At 44.8% G+C, this 18,959-nt stretch overlaps 1 protein-coding gene across 1 annotated transcript in view; it reads right to left on the bottom strand.

The window, feature by feature from the left end:
- Window positions 1–353: 353 nt before the first annotated feature.
- The window catches only part of TMEM44 (transmembrane protein 44), a 36,943-nt gene continuing 18,337 nt past the window's right edge, over window positions 354–18,959 (bottom strand). Inside the window, 3 exon segments of the mRNA XM_016185691.2 lie at window positions 354–1,184; window positions 3,721–3,753; window positions 17,917–18,075. Of these exon segments, the coding sequence (XP_016041177.1) occupies window positions 1,077–1,184; window positions 3,721–3,753; window positions 17,917–18,075 (300 nt within the window). The 3' untranslated portion in view covers window positions 354–1,076.

The raw sequence follows: 18,959 nt of genomic DNA, 5'->3' as shown, positions 1-18,959 counted from the left end.
GATACCTTGGATCGTGTCCCATACACCCAGCACATGGGCCTTCCTTTTCCACCTGGCTTTAACCAGATCCTGTGGAAAATGATGTTCTACTGAGAGACAAATGCATAAGCTCTCTGTTAGATGAACTCAGTCCTGTAGCGTCGAGCAGACTGTCAAAAGCATTGTTTAATCTAAAGGGAAAGGGACAAGACAGTGCAGTGTCTTTAGATGGAAGTTTGTATTTCTCTGACTTTGTTGCAGCCCTCCTCTGTAAATCTCATTTTGATGGCCATACTTAGGACCACTGCATTGAAGTCATCAGGAAGTTAATTTAGCTCTGAATTTGGTGGGTTTTTTTTTTTTTTTTTTCTCTCTCTCTCTCTCTTGCCTCCAGGGTTATCACTGCAGCTTTGGCTGGCACTATGAATCCACTGCTCCTGGAGACCACCCTTTCCATTTTATTGGCTAGGACAGAGAGAAATAGAGAGAGGAGTGGAAACATAGAGAGGGAGAGAGAGAGATACCTGCAGACCTGCTTCACTACCTGTGGAGCGACCCTCCTGCAGGTGGGGTGTCGGGGGCTCCAATTGGGATCCTTGCAGTTGGTATTACGTGCATTTAATCTGGTGTGCCATCGCCCAGTTCTTTCATTCTTTTTCTTTTCCTTCCTTCCTTCCTTCCTTCCTTCCTTCCTTCCTTCCTTCCTTCCTTCCTTCCTTCCCAGAGCACTGCTCAGCTCTGGTTTATGGTGGTTCAAGGACTGAATCTGGGACTTTGGAGCCTCAGGCATGAGAATCTCTTTGCATAACCATTATGCTATCTACCCCTGGCCAGAAGTTCATATTTCAAAGCAAAAGTGGTTGGTGCACAAACATTCAGTCTTCAGAACAAACCTTGGGCATTTCCAGGGCCAGTCATGGGACCCAACATCTTCATTCCACCTGAGCAATGATGCAGACTGGCCAAGTTTAGTGACAATTCTTCAGTGTCATGGGCAGCCTCTGCAGAAACCTACATTTTGCTATTGGTGTCACCAGAAGTTGATGTCACGCTTGACCTTGGCCTCTGGGCCGATGAGCTCCAGAAGGTGTTAGTTATCAGAGGTCAAGTTCATTCATTGGTCTCCTAAAACAGCTGTGCAGTTGGGATCTGGGTATCTCCAGACTGTCTATGTTCCTTTCAAGATTTACATCTTCAGGATCCCACTGTAGAGAAAAGACACATACAAGATACCTTGTGGAACAGATCCTTCCATTCATACAATCACCCTTCCCCCACCCCGTCTCCATATTTAATTCATTCCTGGAACAGACCAGACACTCAACCCATCCTTTATGGATCAGGCAAGTGCCTACTCTTTCAGAAGCGTCTCCTGATAGTCTTTGAGCCCTTCCTCCACTCTCATCCGCTGCTAAGCATAGGCGGCCCTGCCCTTTCTCTGGGCATCTGTCTAGTCTTTAGGTAGAGGGTGAGCTCCCAAGGAGCATGGCACTCAGCAACTCTTGCCCTCTTCCTCTAGATTACAGGCTGCGCAGATCTGTAAAGACCAAACACTCAAACCAACTCCCAAGTAGAGGTCACTGCCATTAAGTATTTCACCACCCTCACTCAGACAAGTATGGGAACTTTATTTATTTGATTTACTTTTACCAGAGCACTGCTTAGCTCTGGTTTATGGTGGTGCAGGGGATTGAACCTGGGGCCTCAGAACCTCAGGCATGAAAGTCTTTTTGAATAACCATCATGTTATCTCCCCCACCTAAGTATGGGAAATTGATAATTATAGTAATGAAAGGCTGGGGGGGGGGGTAAAGTGGACATATAGGCAGTAGTGAAGCTGTTTGCACAGACTTGTTTGAATATGATGAGAGAGAACTCTGCATATTGGCCAAGAACAAGGGCATCCTCAGTAAGTTCAGTCACAGAAGCAGTTAGGGATTGCGCTCAAGCCCTCTTTTTGCCACAAATATGCCTTTTCTTCTTTGGGCGTCAGTATCGCTATGTCTAAGTGGAGGTGTTGGAACTACAATGAGGTAATACAATGTCTTCCATTTTTGTTTGTTTGTTTATTTATTTCTATAGCTGATGATTCTGAGTTACAAAGTCAAATTTGACAGTACCAAAATCTCAGGCAACAACAAGCAAAATCCATATAGGGTATGTCATTTCAGGACAGAAGATCTATTTGGGCAAGAAAATATGACCAGGCACAGATGTTGACAAAAGCCATCTACCAGGTGCTGAAATTCAAGTTGAAGCCAACGCTTGAGTCCTTAGAGGTCCTGGGTAGCCTCTTTAGAGCTCCCTGAGTCACTGAGAGATCATGCCCATATCATATGAGTTAAAAAACAAAAACCACAGCTTTTTCAGACAGAAAAAGAAAAAGCCCGATTCTACCAGTGATTTACCAGAAACAACTGAATTCTATCCTTTGATGATTATGAGCAATGGCACTTCCCAAAGACCGCCTGATGCCTAGTCTAGCTTCTAGTGCTATCTTGCTGTTTCGGATTTGGAGAGATAACTCTCATCAAATTCCTTTCTGATATCATCAAAGATTGTAAGTCAAGGAGCTCCCTGGCCCTCCAGCCTCCCAGGCCCACCTGCCAGTGTTGGAAATAGGGTCTCTCCCTTCTCCAAGTATGCACAGTCAGCTCTTGGAAGATACTGTTTACAAGCAAAGGCCTGATTGTAGCTTACACTTCTCAGGAAGTGCTCTCACCCAGGATGCCCCTCTTCAAAAAACAAAACAAAACCAAAACAAAAAAATAGAGAGAGTGAAAGCTGGTACTGGGAACCACCTAGATCCTACCTACAGGTTGAGACCTATTAATACAATATGACATTTTAACAAGGTCCTCGAGTGACCCAAAGAAGACTTCATGTTTCACAACCACTGATCAAGCACTGAACATTGCTTACAAGTTATTCTGGCAGTCTGGAAGATGGCACAACAGGTACTGTACTGGACTCAGAAGTATGAGGTCCTGAGTTCAACTCCCAGCATTGCATATGCCAGTGATGATCTGGAGTTCTCTCTTAAACATACATACTTTTTATACAGTGTTATTCTGTCTACCCATGAACCAGTTCAGTTGCCAGCAAACAGAACAAACAGCCTGACAGTCTGATCAGGCAAACTCTCTGATGTGGTTGAAGCTTTCAAAAACTTCTTGAACGTCTTCTGAATCCCCAGAACTGTGTGTTTTAAAGCTTCATCCTAAGTAGCAAAAACTTGGGCTGGAATTCAGAGGCACAGAGAAAATCTGAGTAAAGACGACCTGCTCTCCTGTCTGGAAACATCTTCACAGACACAGCAGCTGTCATCAGCATGTGCTCATGGACAGATCTCCTGGAAGCAGGTGGGGCAGGAGACAGCAGCCAGCTAACTTCCGGGGCCTCAGGCTTAGAGTGTGGGAGAATGTTTACCGCAACAACCACTGTAGCCACACCTGGCACCACTCCCTTAGTAACCTGCGCTTTTTTTAGGTTCACAGAAACCATGTTGCAAACCACCTTTCTTCCTTGGACTCATGTGAGTCCTCCTAAGTGGGAGTGGGGGCGGGGGTGGGAGTGGGGCAGGAAAACTCCCTGATCCTCATACTAGCTTCTTGGGTTTTCTTTTCTTCTTTCTTTTTCTCTAGAGGAATTGGGCGTGGGCCCCAGCCATGCAAGGGAGGGTCTGACAGAAACAGGAAGTCCTTTCTGGAACAGAGAATATAGAATAAAGACTGTCCATACCTGCTCCGAGTTTAGGGTATCCCAATACTTCTGCTGCAGAAGGAAAAGACAGAAACAAGTGTTGGCTAGATTTTTGCCACAAGCACAGAGCAGAGTCCACCGCCAGCCCCTGTGAACCCGGACAACGGGGAGGAAGGCGCTATTCTCCAGGGCCTGGGGTGAAAGAGAGCAATGGCTGACTGCAGTGAGCAGAGAGACAGCAGCTCCCAGGGGTTACAAATTAGCTCCATGATCAGTGGGATAATTGTGGTAATTACGAAGGGCTGTAGGTCCTTGGAAAAATTACAATCTGCACAGATTTAAAAATTACTATTATTAGAAATGATCATTAGGAATAATTATAATAAAATTTCCATTTATAGGCCACACAGCTGAGAGATGAGTCAATTTCAAACCCATAAAACGAAGAAAGGGAAATGCAAATAAAATCCCCACCTTGACGATGGGGGGGGGCATTTGCTACCAGCCAAGATTCATTTTTAATCAGCCTTTACTGCATAGTTGGTTCCACCCCAAGCCTCAAATATGCCTGATTCAGATTTCTGAAAGGCGGCTTGGCGACTGCTCCCATTCCTGTGGCACCTCACGCAAGGAGGCCTGGGGGTCTGTTTCTGACATGGAGTAATGAATCCGCTGGTTAAACTGATCTGCAGACGTCTGTTCAGCTAGAAAACCGCCAGTTTGAGCAGCCTACAGACTTTGGCATTGGTATCATATTTCAACAAAGCCTCTATTGTTAAATTCTTTAAAATCTCCATCTTACATAATGTCTAAGGGGCCCGGGAGGTGGTGCAGTAGGTAAAACACTGGATTCTGAAGCATGAGGTCCTGAGTTCAATCTCTGGCATTGCATGTGACAGAGTGATGCTCTGATTATCTCCTCCTCCTTTCTTTCTCATAATTAAAAAAAAAAAATCAATGTTTCAACTGTACTCTTGTCAACCAAACACACAGTTAAAGAATAATCTAATGTATACATCTGTTTTATTTGTTCAAGTTCTCCACTTTTTAAAAAATTGCTTACGCATTTTAAAGAAAATAACCAATAATTGCTTAAGTATATATCTCATAAGTAAGAACATTTTAAAACAATCCTAAGCACAATGCCATTATTTTACCTAAAAAAAAAAAAATAAAGGAAAAATACCAATCTTCACATTTCTTTAGAAAGTAAAGATTTTTTTTTTTAAAGAAGAAAGTAAAGATGTTTGTTAAAATAAAAACAAGGGTGGAAAAACAAAAGTCGGTGGCTAACAAGATATGTGTCAAGAGAGTTACTAAGTGCTGTGTGTTCTACTGGATGGTACATACTCTGTAATACAGTGAGAACAGTCATAGGAAATGGGAGAAATCTTTTCAGCCACCAAGTTCTAGATGCCAGTATGATGCCGACCAGACTTCCCTGGACAGATGACCCCACCAATGTGTCCTGGAGCTCCACTTCCCCAGACACCCACCCTACTAGGGAAAGAGAGAGGCAGGCTGGGAGTATGGATCGACCTGTCAATGCCCATGTTCAGCGGGGAAGCAATTACAGAAGCCAGACCTTCCACCTTCTGCATCCCACAATGATCTTGGGTCCATACTCCCAGAGGGTTAAAGAATAGGAAAGCTATCAGGGGAGGGAATGGACTATGGAGTTCTGGCAGTGGGAATTGTGGGGAGTTGTACCCCTCTTATCCTATGGTTTTGTTAATGTCTCCTTTTTTTAATAAATAAAAAAATTAAAAAATGGGAGAAATCAAAATAAAGTCTGTGGTTAATTCATAGAACTAAATTCTCAGCATCAGTTGAACAAATGCAGCCAGGTTATATAAGATACTAACAGAGTAGAGCTGGCTGAACACCCTTGCAACTCTCCTCTCAATCTGAAATCACTCTTGGGGCAGCAAGACAGCTCACCTGGATAGTGCACCTGCTTTCTCACTCACAGGAACCAGGCTTGAGCCTAGCCTCCACCATGCTAGAGGAAGCTGACGGGCTAGGACATCTTTTCCTTTCTCTCTCTGTTTCTCTCTAGCTGAAACAGTCAATGCAGAGTGATGATGTCTCGGCACAACAACAAAAATCCAAGATAAAAAGCTTACTTTTTATTTATTTGATTTTTTTAGTGGCTTTGTCCTTTTTAAAAATATATATATTTATTCCCTTTTGTTGCCCTTGTTGTTTTATTGTAGTTATTGTTGTTGTTGGATAGGACAGAGAGAAATGGAGAGAGGAGGGGAAGACAGAGCGGGAGAGAAAGACAGACACCTGCAGACCTGCTTCACCGCCTGTGAAGCGACTCCCCTGCAGGTGGGGAGCCGGGGGCTCAACCGGGTTCCTTACACTGGTCCTTGCGCTTGGTGCCACCTGCACTTAACCTGCTGCGTTACCGTCTGACTCCCCTGTATTTTTGTTGTTGTTGTTAATCTTTATTTATTTATTGGATAGAGACAGCTAGAAATTGAGAGGGAAGGGGTGATAGAGAGGAAGAGAGACGACACCTGCAACACTGTTTACCACTTGCAAAACTTTCCCCTTGCAGGTGGGGACTGGGGGCTCGAACCCGGGTCCTTGTGCATTGTAACATGTACACTCAACCAGGTGTGGTTGAGCCCGGCCCCTACTTGTTATTTTTTTTTTAAATCATTTCACTTATTAACTTTATTTATTGGAGAGACAAACAAAAGGAGAGAGAAAACTGAAGAACCACCTTAGCATCTATAAAGCTTCCCTCTGGCAGGTGGGGACTGAGAGACTGAACCTGGGTCCTTGACATTGTAACATGTGCCCTCAACCAGGTGCACCACTGCCTGGCCTCCCCAAAAGTTTCTTTTTAAAGTCAAGTAGACAAGTGGCTTGAATTGAAATTCCCTCTCTCAATGTTCTGCATCATGGGTAACCTAAAAATGTAAGAACAGTGCCCCCTAGTGGACATAGTTGTCAGGACTCTTTTTTAAGTTCTAAGAACCAATGGTATTCATGTCTCTATCGCGTATTATCATTAAACTCAATCAACTAAGTCACTCCCATCCCCACCCCCTAAAGACGAAGAAATATCACTGGATAGTCTTTTTCCTGTTTCAAGAGCAAAGTGTGCTTATTGTATATTTCTTCAAAGACATTACAAACGAGAACATCTATGAGCAGTTGCTGTGCAGAATGAAAACACACACATAAAATCAAATCATGCAAATGTTATTTTCTCCCTAAATATATAGAGTATTTCACATATAATTTTAAATTTTTTAAATATTTTAATTTTATTTATTTATTTTGGATAGAAACAGAGCATGAGGAGGAAGGGGAAGATAGGAGGGGAGAGAGAAGGGAGAGGCTGGGTGGTGGTGGTACACATAGTTGAAAGCACATGTTACAGTGGGGAAAGCTTTGTGAGTGGTGAGGCAATGCTGCAGGTGTCTCTTTTTCTTTCTCCCTATTTCCTCTTACCCTCTCGATTTCTGATTGTCTCTATTCAATAAACAAAGATGATTAAAAGAGATAGAGAAAAAGAGACACCTGCAACACTGCTCCACAACTTATGAAGCTTTGCCCTTGCAGAAAGAGACCAGGGGCTTGAACCTGAGTCCTTGCACATTGTTGGATCGGTGCTCTGCCAGGAGGCACTACCATCTGGGCCCTTTTCATATAGCCTTTTATTAATCAGTCAATCAATCAGTTTATTTATTTGTTTGTTTGTTTATTTTTACTAGAGCACTGCTCAATTCTGGCTTATGGGGGTGGAAGGAGAAATGAACCTAGGACTTCAGAGCCTCAGGAATCAAAATATTTCCCTCTGCCCTCCATGAAATTTGTTTCTCTTCTTCTAGAAGTGTTTATTTATTTCTGGAGTGAGAAAGAACAGAATACCACTCAGCTCTGGCATCTGGTGGTGCCAGGGATTGAACTTGGGGCTCCTGGGGCTTCAGGCATAAAAGCCCTGTGTTCTAATGTGGAGCTATCTCCCTGGCCCACATATTCTCTTTTAATATTCTATTTATTTATTAATGAGAGAGACAGGAGGAGAGCGAAAGAGAATCAGATATCATCCTGGTACATGTGCTGCCAGGGATTGAACTCAGAACCTCATGTATAAGAACCCAATTCTTTATCCACAAAGTCCTCTCCCAGACTACACTGGTTCATATGTTCTGAAACTTCCTGAGAAACACAACCTGAGAAGCGAGGCAGCAGGCTGAATGCCCAACTTACAAGTTTAGTCCCTGGCACTGAATATACCAGAATAATGTTCTGGTTCTTTCATTAATAAATGGATAAATAAGTCCTTAAAAAAAAAACCAAGGGGGTTGGGCAGTAGTGCAGAGGATTAGGCTCACTTGGCATGGGCTCAAGCACCGTCATAAGGATCCCGGTTCAAGCCCCCAGCTCCTCACCTGCAAGGGGGTCGTTTCACAGGAGATGAAGCAGGTCTGAAGGTGTCTATCTTTCTCTTCCCCTCTGTCTTCCCCAATTCTTTCCATTTCTCTCCGCCCTATGCACAACAACAACATCAGTAACAACAATAACTACAACAATGATTAAAAAAAAAAGGGCAACAAAAGGGGAAAAAAGAAACCTCCAGGAGCAGTGGAGGCACCAGGCATGGTGTAGGCACTGAGCCCCAGCAATAACCTTTAGGCAAACAGAACAAAACAAAACAAAGAAACTATCTTAGGATCGCGGCTCCACCCCCTGCATGAAGCACAGCATGCAGTATTTCACTTCCCCCCATTCCTAGAGGCATGTTTTCCATACTCCTAAGGTTAGGAGGTGCCCTGTAGATCCTCAGGGCTGGTGCTGACTTTTCCTTTGTCCCTTCCTTTGTTACAGCCACCAAGGAAAACAGGGTCACTGCCGGGATAGCCTGAGGGTACTTCTTCCCGAGCTAGTGCTCTCTGGGTTGGAGAGAACTCAACTGGAGCCGATCTAGGCTGCTGCGTGGGAGAGGGATCAGGAACTCGTGCCGCACTAACTTTGCAGGAGATATACTCTGGAACTCTCGGAGCCGGAAAGCAATTTCCAAGTGTCTTTAATCAGAAGAGCAGCTGTTTTTATACTCTCCAAGTAGGGTGGAAACAGGATGTGATATAGAGAGGGTGGAGTGAAAAGTGACTGGTGGAAGATCAGGGTGTGACAAGGAGAGGATCAGGGTGTGACAAGGAGAGGGGGTGGAGCAGGTGAGAATTCTACCACTAAACCACCAATGCCCTGGAGGGAGTGTGGTGCTTTATGTAAATGTAAAAGTGATTTATGTAAATAGACCAAAGCTTTGAATGGGATTAAATCTATCCCTTTATAGGCATATGGTTAAGCAGAAGCCAGGGGGAGCTGGCATACTATCCAACATCTCCCCCTTTCTTTTTAACTATTTGCCATAGTATCAGGAGTGTGGGGCACTTTGTGAGGCAGGGAGACTGATAAGAGGCACACTTTTTGGGGTTCTACTGTCCCTCCTTGCTCAACCTCTCCGTAGAGAGAGAGACTAACAGGATTGACACACCCCTCAGGCTCAAGCCCTTCCAAGCTCAACCATATCCTCACAATTCCCCAACATCTCCCTCTTACTTAATGGCCATATATAACTGGGTCAATGTCTGTAAAAGGCTTCATCTCTGTCAGGGGAATAGCAGTGTAGGGGTGAACAGAAACCTGTTGGGAAGAAAGCAAATTATAGCGTGTAAGTGTCTTCAAAAAGAACTAGCACAAGACAGGGAGGGATAAGTAAGAGTAGCAAGAGACAGAGTGAGCCTGATGGGTGGAGGAGTGGGGGCCTGATAAGCTGAGGGGCTAGAGGGGTGATCTGGCATTGCAAAATCCCGAGTCAGCTGGCGGAAAGTTTTATGAACTGCTACAGTCATTCTTCAAGAAGTCCAGCAGTATAAAGGGAGTGTCCAGCAAGTTCTATAGAAACATCAGTCCAATGTCAACGGCCAGGAAATAAATGCCACACGTCTATCTTGATGGAGGAGGACAGCCACTGGAACTTTTCTTCTCTGTAGAGAGTGACCTGGAACCGCCAAAACATGATGGGCGAAACAGAAGCAGGAAGAGCAGACACCGATGGCTGAGAGAAAGGCAGTAGGAAAGTCTTGTCCTTTGGAGTCTGTGAATCAGGTTCTCCAGATCGTGTCAGGTCACATCATCGGTTTCAGGGGATGGCTGTAATTGTGGGTGATGTCAGAGGTCAGGGGTCCAAGATGGATTTCTGGGGATTCTATATGAGCAGATGCTTCTTTATGTGAAGGCTTGTCATAGCTGTAGTCAATTACTTATGAAAAAACTTTATAACAAATTAGAAGTTTACTACAATTGATAACTCAATGATTATAATTGGTTTAGGTATCTTTATAATTTCGTGTAAAGGCCATCTTATGTGACCTCATGTAGCAGTCTCTATATAGCAAAAATTTCATACCAAATTTAAGTCACATATATTGATTCTTAACTATTTTTACATTGGGTTTTTAAGCAAACTCAGGTTACTAGAGTTAACACATTTTAGTGACATTTTTTTTTTTTTTGGTATATTTACAATATCAGATTGATGCCAAATTTGTTGTGGATTAATTTTCACAAGATAGCTTACAGGACATTTTTGGGGGCCCTCCAAAAATGTCCTGTATAGAGGATTTGTATTTTAACTTAGGAGATGATGAATTGTCACATTGAATATTTAGAGTTTTACCTTAAACACTCAGTTACTTTAATGAATTGATTTTACCTATTCTCGTAAGAATGTAGCTTCGAAGTTACAATTTAACCGTTAAGTTAATGTTTATCAAACTTGAAACACGCATATTAAACATATAGTTTATAACACACAGGAGGAGAAAAACTTGTAAATAAGACATATCATTTCAAATGCGAATTTAGATCTACTGTCATAGTTGAACCATCTTTACTCACACAGTTTAAGACTAAACATTTCATATTTATATCAAGACTTAAAAAAGAAATCAAAAAGGGGAATGAACAATTTTTGGACTGTTTCTGGACGTCTCCAGAAACCATGGCTGCGTCCAGCCATTTTATATAAAGTCAGTTAACTTTCAGAGTACTCTGAGCACAATGGGTCGTACAAAAATTTTCGTCACTCAACTCACTCAATTTTTTTTTCACTCACTCACTCACAAAACACAACTGGCCAGTCATAGCATAAGACATTCGGGGGGGGGGTAGAGTTCTGTGAATCTGATTTTTTTTTTATTCTGCCATGCTGTATTATGGATCCTGGGGTGCATCCTGCAGCCAGTCCTCTTGCAGCCAGTGTTTCTTGTTCTTCAGGGATATCAGTGCCATCATGTGGGTATTGCCGGACATGGCGGGCAGGAACCCAAACAGCCTTGGAGTAATTTTGTGGAAAAATGCATGCGAAACCCCTCCCCATAGTCAACAGGGGGTCAGGTCCTTTCTAAATTTTATCAAGTGGGTCTTTCCATTTGACTTTAATAGCTGGGAGGGTGGGTGGTGTTTGCCAATGAAAAATAATAGGAGGTTGGTCTGAGTTTTTGTAAATATTAAAGAGATTTAATGTAGTTAAGGCTTTTGCCAACTGGATATTGGGGGGTACATTTCCCCTTTTTCTTTATTTAATTGAGCCTTAAGAGTTTGATGGGCCCTCTCAACAATGCCTTGTCCCTGTGGATTATACGGAATGCCTGTAGTATGAGTAATGTTCCAGAGGGAACAAAAATGTTTAAATTGTTTGCTGGTAAAAGCAGGTCCATTATCCGTTTGAAGTTGAATATGTAAGCCCATTACAACAAAACAGGAGAGCATATGGCTTATAAGCTTTTTTGAGTTTTCTCCAGTCTGAGCTGTAGCTCACATAAACTTAGAGAAGGTATCAATTGAGACGAACACATATTTTTGTTTGCCAAAGTTGGGTATGTGGGTAACATCAATTTGCCAAAGAGCGTTGGCTTTTAAACCTCGAGGATTAACCCCCAGAGTTTGAATAGCAGGTGTTTTGATTAGACCTGCACAGGAGGAACATGTAGCAAGAATATGTTTTAACTGTGGCAGAGGAATATCAGGAAATCAAGCTCGAAGACCTTTAAGATTAACATGGGTTAGGGAATGAAAGTCAGCAGGATTAGAGACAGAGGCTAGGAGAATTCCTGTGGAGGCAAGGTGGTCGGCTGCAGCATTCCCTTCGGACAGGGGACCAGGAAGAGGGCTGTAGGAACGTAGGTGTTGAACATACAGTGGTTGGGTTCGAGAACAGAGCATAGAGGCAATTTGAATTAAAAGAGGAGAAAGTGGGTTGTCATCAATTCTTACATAAGATCGAGCAAGCCATGGAAGTAAGTTAACAGTATACACACTGTCAGAAAAAAGGTTGAAGGATTCTGGTACAGCTTTTAATGCAAGGAAAACAGCATAAAGTTCTTTGTACTGAGGGGAATTATCAGGAAGTTCAGTAAAGAGAGGTTTGGGGTATTGCTGGTCTGGATAATATATAAGGGCAGCAGCTCCCTTTTTTCCACCATCAGTGAACACTGTAGGAGCAGAGGGGATGGGATCTCGAGAGAAAAGTTTAGGTACTAGTAGAGGCAACAGAGGTAAAGAAGCTATCAAATTATTAGAGGGAAAATGATTATCTAATTGTCCTAGAAAACCCATTAAACTTATGGCAAAACGAGAATGGTGGCATATGAGCCATTCTGTATCTGTGAGAGAAAAGGGAAGAATGATTGAATCTGGTTCCCTTCCTAAGATCTGAACCGATCTGTTTCTTCCTTGGCGAACCATAAATGCTAAGGCATCAATCTCGGTAAGGAGTCTTGGAGCTCCGCCTACTGGCGTATGAAGCCATTCGAAAACGCCATGTTTCTGCCACAATGTCCCCACTACCGTGGGGGCGGAATTAAAGATTAGAAGATTTACTGGAGAGGAGGGGGAGAACCGAACGAGGTGCATGACCTGGAGAGCCTGGTTAACTTTTTCCAGTGCCAAGGAGGCTTCGGGGGTTAACATACACTTTGAGGAGGGCTGTTTGTTTCCTTTTAACAGATCGAACAGTGGTTGCAGGCAGCTCGTAGGCAGATAAAGATACTGCCTAAGCCAATTCAAATTTCCAAGAAAACTTTGTAAAGAAGCAAGAGTGAGATTAGAAGGAAAAGTAACACAAGGTTTTAAAGGACGAATCTGCGTTAGGGAAATCTCTGAGCCTAAGAAAGATATTGGAGGAATTAGCTGTATTTTCTCAGGAGCTACATTAAGTCCACTTCTCTTTAAGGCAGGGATTAGAAAATCATGTAGGGTGGAGAGATCTGTATCTAATTCTCCCCATATTGACACATCATCCATATAATGAAAAACCTTAAGGCCCTTATGAATATATGGAAAAAGGGCAGATTTAACAGCCTCTTGACAAATAGTAGGACTATTAGCCATGCCCTGGGGCAGTACCACCCATTCAAATCGATCAGCAGGGCTGGCATTATTAATAGAAGGAACAGAGAAAGCAAAACGTTTACAATCTTGTGGGTGTAAGGGAATAGAGAAAAAACAATCCTTTATATCAATAGCTATGATTGGAATTCCTGTGGGAATCGCAGAAGCAAGAGGCAAACCCCTTTGGGGGGAGCCCCAAACCTGCATGGTTTTATTAACTGCACGAAGATCTTGGAGGAGGCGGCATTTTCCTGATCGCTTTTTAATCACAAAGACTGGAGTATTCCATGGGCTCCGAGAATGACAGATGTGTCCCAAAGATAACTGCTCTTGGACGAGTTCTTTTAAAATTTCTAGCTTCTCCCTAGGCAAAGGCCACTGTTCCACCCAGACAGGCTCATTAGAAAGCCAATCTAAGTGGGGAGTTCTGTTACGAACAGTGGCAGTTAGTATTGGGGGTGCTGGTTGGGTCTAGCAGTCTCACAGGAGTGAGTGTGGTGTCCTGCAGAGGTGTCTGAGGATATCACTACATCTAAAGATTCCAGCAAGTCTCTTCCCAATAAATTGGTGCTTATATCAGCTATTAAAGGCTGAAAGCGTCCGGTAGTCCCTTCTGGATCTTCCCACACAAGGGAATCTTGTGTGCGGAATGCCTGAGTCAATCCTCCAACACCATGTAAGCATGGTCCTGGGAGGAGTTCCCAACTCTGGGGAACCGCTGCTTGTCTTAAGATTATCTTATCTGCTCCCGTGTCAATCAAACACTTAAAAGGAATATTACCAATCTTTACTGTCATAGTTGGGTGACCCCTTTCTAAAACAGGGGTGGTCCATAAAATTTCAGGCTCCAAATTTGAGCTGTTCTCTTGCTCCAGCTGGTTATTTCTATGCTGGAAGTTCCCACATACCAGGGGTTCCTCCTTCTGCTCACCCTCTGTTATTGTTACTTGGCAAGGTGGGTGTAGCGATGGATTGGGTCCCAAGCTGGGCTTCTGTTTGTGGAAGAAGGGCACAGCACCAAGCGGGCGACCTGCTTCCTTCCCTCTTGGGGGCGGGGCTAAGGGAAGCCCCACACCTAGTTTAAATCCCTGTTTACATTTGGCAGAGGCGTGCCGTTCCTATGGAACCTTGACCAACAATCTCTCCTCCAGTGAAATCCTTTCTGGCATCTGGGACAAGGCATTCATGGTCTCTGATTCCCTGTCTGGAGGCGGGGTTCCCCTGACTGGAGGCAGGGTTGCCCTGACTGGAGGTGGGGTCGCGGTCTATTTTCTGGACATTGGTTACGCCAATGCCCTTGGTGACCGCACTGAAAGCAAGCCCCTTTTTGCTTATGTAAGGTAGCTGCATAGGCCTGTAACATAGGTCCTTGAAAAGAGCTTGATCTGAGATCCTGTGTAGCTATAATCCAAGTATCTGGGTGTTCGTTTTTAAGAGTGTCGAAAATGCGGAAGCATTCCATCCCAGACTATGGATCGCAGTAGGAGAAAACGAGAGTCAGGATTATAAATCTTCCTTTCCAAACTCGACTGGACCCTGGCAATGAATTTAGCGAGGGATTCATCAGGTTCTTGTTGAAGGGAGAGAATGGGGGCTGAGGCCGCTCCCATGGGTGGTGTTAATCGCTCCCATGCTTTTAATGCACACAGGCGTACCTGATTAAAATACCCTGGTGGAAACTTGGCTTCCGCCTGTTGAATCCCTGTTTCTAATTGGCCTGTTCCAAACAATGCATCAAAATTCCCCTCTGGCTGATTTTGAATATTTTTCCTTGATTGTTGTAAACATTTGTCGCGAAAGAACGCCTCCCACTGCAGGAAGAGGGGGCCTGGGAGCGTAGCGCGAGTTACATCCCTCCAATCTTGGGGGGATATTAAGGTTCTGAAGAAGGCCTCGTAAAATGGACCTGGTCCATGGGGCATGAACGCCGTCATCCTTGATATCCTGGCATAGTTCCTTCAGGTCTGTGGCAGAATATGGATACCAGGCCTGAGGTTTTTGTCTACTGGGGGCAACATTGACCAGAAATGTGTGGACTTGCTCTGATAAGTGTGTAGCGGTAGGAGGAGTCACCGAAGTGGAAGCTTCTGGACAAGCGGCCGAAGAAGTGGTTTTGGAGGCTACAGGAGAATTCGGACATGTGTCTGTCAAAACGGGGGTGAGCGAAGAAGCAGCTGTGGAGGCAGCAGGAGGTTCCGGACACGTGTCTGCCAAAATGGGGGTGGCCGAAGAAGTGGCTGTGGAGTCCAAAGGGGAATTTGGACACGTGTATGCCAAAATAGGGGCCTCAGGGCAAGATGCAGAGGAATTAGGGTGGGTCAGGATCACGACAGGCCTTTGCTTCTTCTTGTTTTTAAGGTGCTGGTTAAGTTCTATGATCACTTCCTTTATCTCTTGGACCTCAGCCTCTAGGTCCTTAAGTCTTTTGAGAGGTTCCCTATATATCCCTTAAAAGCTGCTATGATGATCAACAGGATATAAGGTGCAGCCCTGAGAAAAATGTCCCAGATATATAAAAATTGTATACTGGAAAAAGAATGCAGAATTTGGAAAAGATTTTCCATGGTGGAGAGATCTCAGGAAAACAATAAGAAAGAAAAAAAATCACAGTGCCTTAACACAATATTGCAGATACCCAAAAGGTGTGTACTTATCTAGGATGTCTTCTTGTAAATCTGCTGCTTATGTGTCCCTGTTCCGGGTGCCAGATGCCGGGATAGCCTGAGGGTACTTCTTCCCGAGCTAGTGCTCTCTGGGTTGGAGAGAACTCAACTGGAGTCGATCTAGGCTGCTGCGTGGGAGAGGGATCAGGAACTCGTGCCGCACTAACTTTGCAGGAGATATACTCTGGAACTCTCGGAGCCGGAAAGCAATTTCCAAGTGTCTTTAATCAGAAGAGCAGCTGTTTTTATACTCTCCAAGTAGGGTGGAAACAGGATGTGATATAGAGAGGGTGGAGCGAAAAGTGACTGGTGGAAGATCAGGGTGTGACAAGGAGAGGATCAGGGTGTGACAAGGAGAGGGGGTGGAGCAGGTGAGAATTCTACCACTAAACCACCAATGCCCTGGAGGGAGTGTGGTGCTTTATGTAAATGTAAAAGTGATTTATGTAAATAGACCAAAGCTTTGAATGGGATTAAATCTATCCCTATATAGGCATATGGTTAAGCAGAAGCCAGGGGGAGCTGGCATACTATCCAACAGGTCACCGTGAACATACACTGCAGATGGTGGGACTTGAATGGGCCTTCAGAGCAACTCGTTCAGCTCCTTCCTCTAACACTTGGGGACAAGTGCCTTTCCAGAGAGAGAGAGAGAGAGAGAGGGAAAGAGAGAGAGGTGAGAGAGGTGGTGCTGGGCCAGGGTGGTGGCCCAGTGGAGTATACAGGTTTTCCCTGCATGAGGCCCTAGGTACTGAAAGAGAGCAACAAAAACAAAACTAGTGGAAGTGCCTGGGTGGTGGTTCTCTTTTTCTCAGGAGGTAGCTCAGTGGCAGAGTGTATGTGGCGCATGCTTGAGGCCCTGGGTTTGATCCCCAGCACTACATAAGATGGGAAAAAATGGATTCTAAAGTCGACTTTTACTTCTTCTAATACACACACACACACACACACACACATATATATATGTATATATTCCTTCCTTCCTTTCTTCCTTCCTTTCTCTTTCTTTCTTTATACCAGAGCACTGTTCAGCTTGTGGTGGTGCTGGGAATTTAACCTGGGACCTTTGGTGCCTTAGGCATGAGAGCCTTTTTGCATAACTACTATGCTGTTTCCCCAGCCCTGATTATAACTGTACAGCTACAAGGTGTGAGAACCAAGGTTCAAGCCCCAGTCCCCACCTGCAGTGAGGGGCAAGGTGGAAGCTTCGTGAGTGGTGAAACAGTACTGCAGGTGTCTATTTTTTTCTCTTACTCTCTTTGTTTTCTCTCTCCTACCAGAACACTGCTTAGCTCTGCCTTATGGTGGTGCAGGGGATTGAACCTGGGACTTTGGAACCTCAGGCATGAGAGTCTGTTTGAAAAACCATTATGCTATCTACCCCTGCCCTCTCACTTATTCTCTCCCTCCTTCTTCCCTCCTCCTCACAATTTCTCCCTGTCTTTGTCAACTAAAGTAAGAAAGAAAAGGGGGGGATGACCACTGGGGCAGTGGATTTGTCACACAGGCACTAAGCCCCAACAATAACTCTGGTAGCAAACAAACAAACAAAGTATTGGGAAGTGGCTCACTGGATAAAATGACAGCTTTGCCATGCATATGACCCTTGTCCCCACTGCATTAGAGGAAGCACCCGTGTTATTCTCTCTCTCTCTCTCTCTCTGAAAAAGTTAACTACAAGTGGTGGAGCCCCAGTGACTTAAAAGAAAAAGATGTATTGTCTGGAGAGACAGCATGTGTAGCAATTATGCAGCAGACTTTATACCTGAGGTCGCAGAGGTCCCAGATTCAGTCCACTGCACCGACCATCAACCAGAGCCGCGCAACGCTCTGGTAAAAAGAGCTAAGAAAGAAAAAGTATGTTGTTCACATATCTGCATTTCTAAGAGTTGAAGGTGTGAGTGAGTCTCTGAGCCCCTGCTACAGTCCGCAGTGTCTCTGACTAGTCTGGCCGTGGAGACCTCTCTCAGAGTGACACAGGAGCGGGGACGCTCCAAGGCTAGCCACAGGAGCCCCACAGGTGTGACTGAGCAGGTGTGAGGTTAGTACACAGACAGAAAGCAGCACGGCAAGAACCACAGAGGCCACCCAGGCCATGCCCAATGAGGCCGCAGTGCACCTGCCACATGTGCCTACAAGCAAGAACATGTACCTCGAGGTCTGAGCTGATGGAGGAGGCTTCCGAGTCACTGCTGGAAGTCACATGTGCCTGGATGACCTGAACTGGAGGGTATGACGGAGGCTCCTGCAGGGACATGTCCCCAACGCTCGTCTGCCCATCGCCCGGCAGCCTGGTGGCACTGCTGCTTGCCTGCAAGGTGTTTGGGAAAAGCCAGACCGGGTGACACAGAACTAGAAAACAGCATCAAACTACCCTACCTGCAGCCACTCAGATCCTCCCCAGGCGGCTGGCACTCCTGGTCCAGTTCTTTAATTCTGTGTACTCAGAGAGGGCGAGAGAAGCAGGTTGGGAAGCAGCTCAGTTGGGAGAGCACAGGATTAGGCTGCCTGGAGATCCCAGTTTGACCTCTGGTGCTGCACGTGTCAGAGTGCTGCTCTGACATCCCTCTCTCTGTCACATCAACCACTATTTCACACAAAATGAATAAAAGTAAATCTTTAAAAGAGATGAAAGCACCAGTCCACTACCCATAAGGTCCCTTTGGTGCTGTCCATGGTGCTCCCATATGCTGCCTGGGATCAAACTCTAGGGAGAAACAAAAGGGAAGGCAGGTGCCCTGTCAGTGGCGCTGTCTCTCTGTGTGATTTACTTTTGTAAGAGATTCTCTGGGTTACTCACTGCAAACAGAGGAGGTGCCACAAGAACAGGAATGGAGAGGCAAACCATTAGGGAATTCTGGGTCTACTTTAAGAGAAGTACTGATAGGGGCCGGGTGGTGGCGCACCTGTTTGAGCGCACGTGTTACACTGCACAGGGACCCAGGTTTGATCCCCGGGTCCCCACCTGCAGGGGGGAAGCCTTGAGAGTGATGAAGCAGGGCTGCAGGTGTCTCTCTGTCTCTTTCCCTTTCTGTCACCCTCTTCCCTCTGCATTTCTGGCTGTCTCTATCTAAATAAGTAAAGATTAAAAAATTTTTAAAAAAGAGAGAAGCACTGAGGAGCCAGGTGGTGGTACACCTGGTTAAGCGTACATATTACAGTGTGCAAGGTTGCAGGTTCAGGCCCCTAGTCCTC

Source organism: Erinaceus europaeus, chromosome 9, assembly GCF_950295315.1.
Source record: "Erinaceus europaeus chromosome 9, mEriEur2.1, whole genome shotgun sequence".
Classification (NCBI taxonomy): Eukaryota; Metazoa; Chordata; class Mammalia; order Eulipotyphla; family Erinaceidae; genus Erinaceus; species Erinaceus europaeus.
Note: the sequence above shows the minus strand (reverse complement) of the source record. Positions and strands in the feature narration are given on the sequence as shown.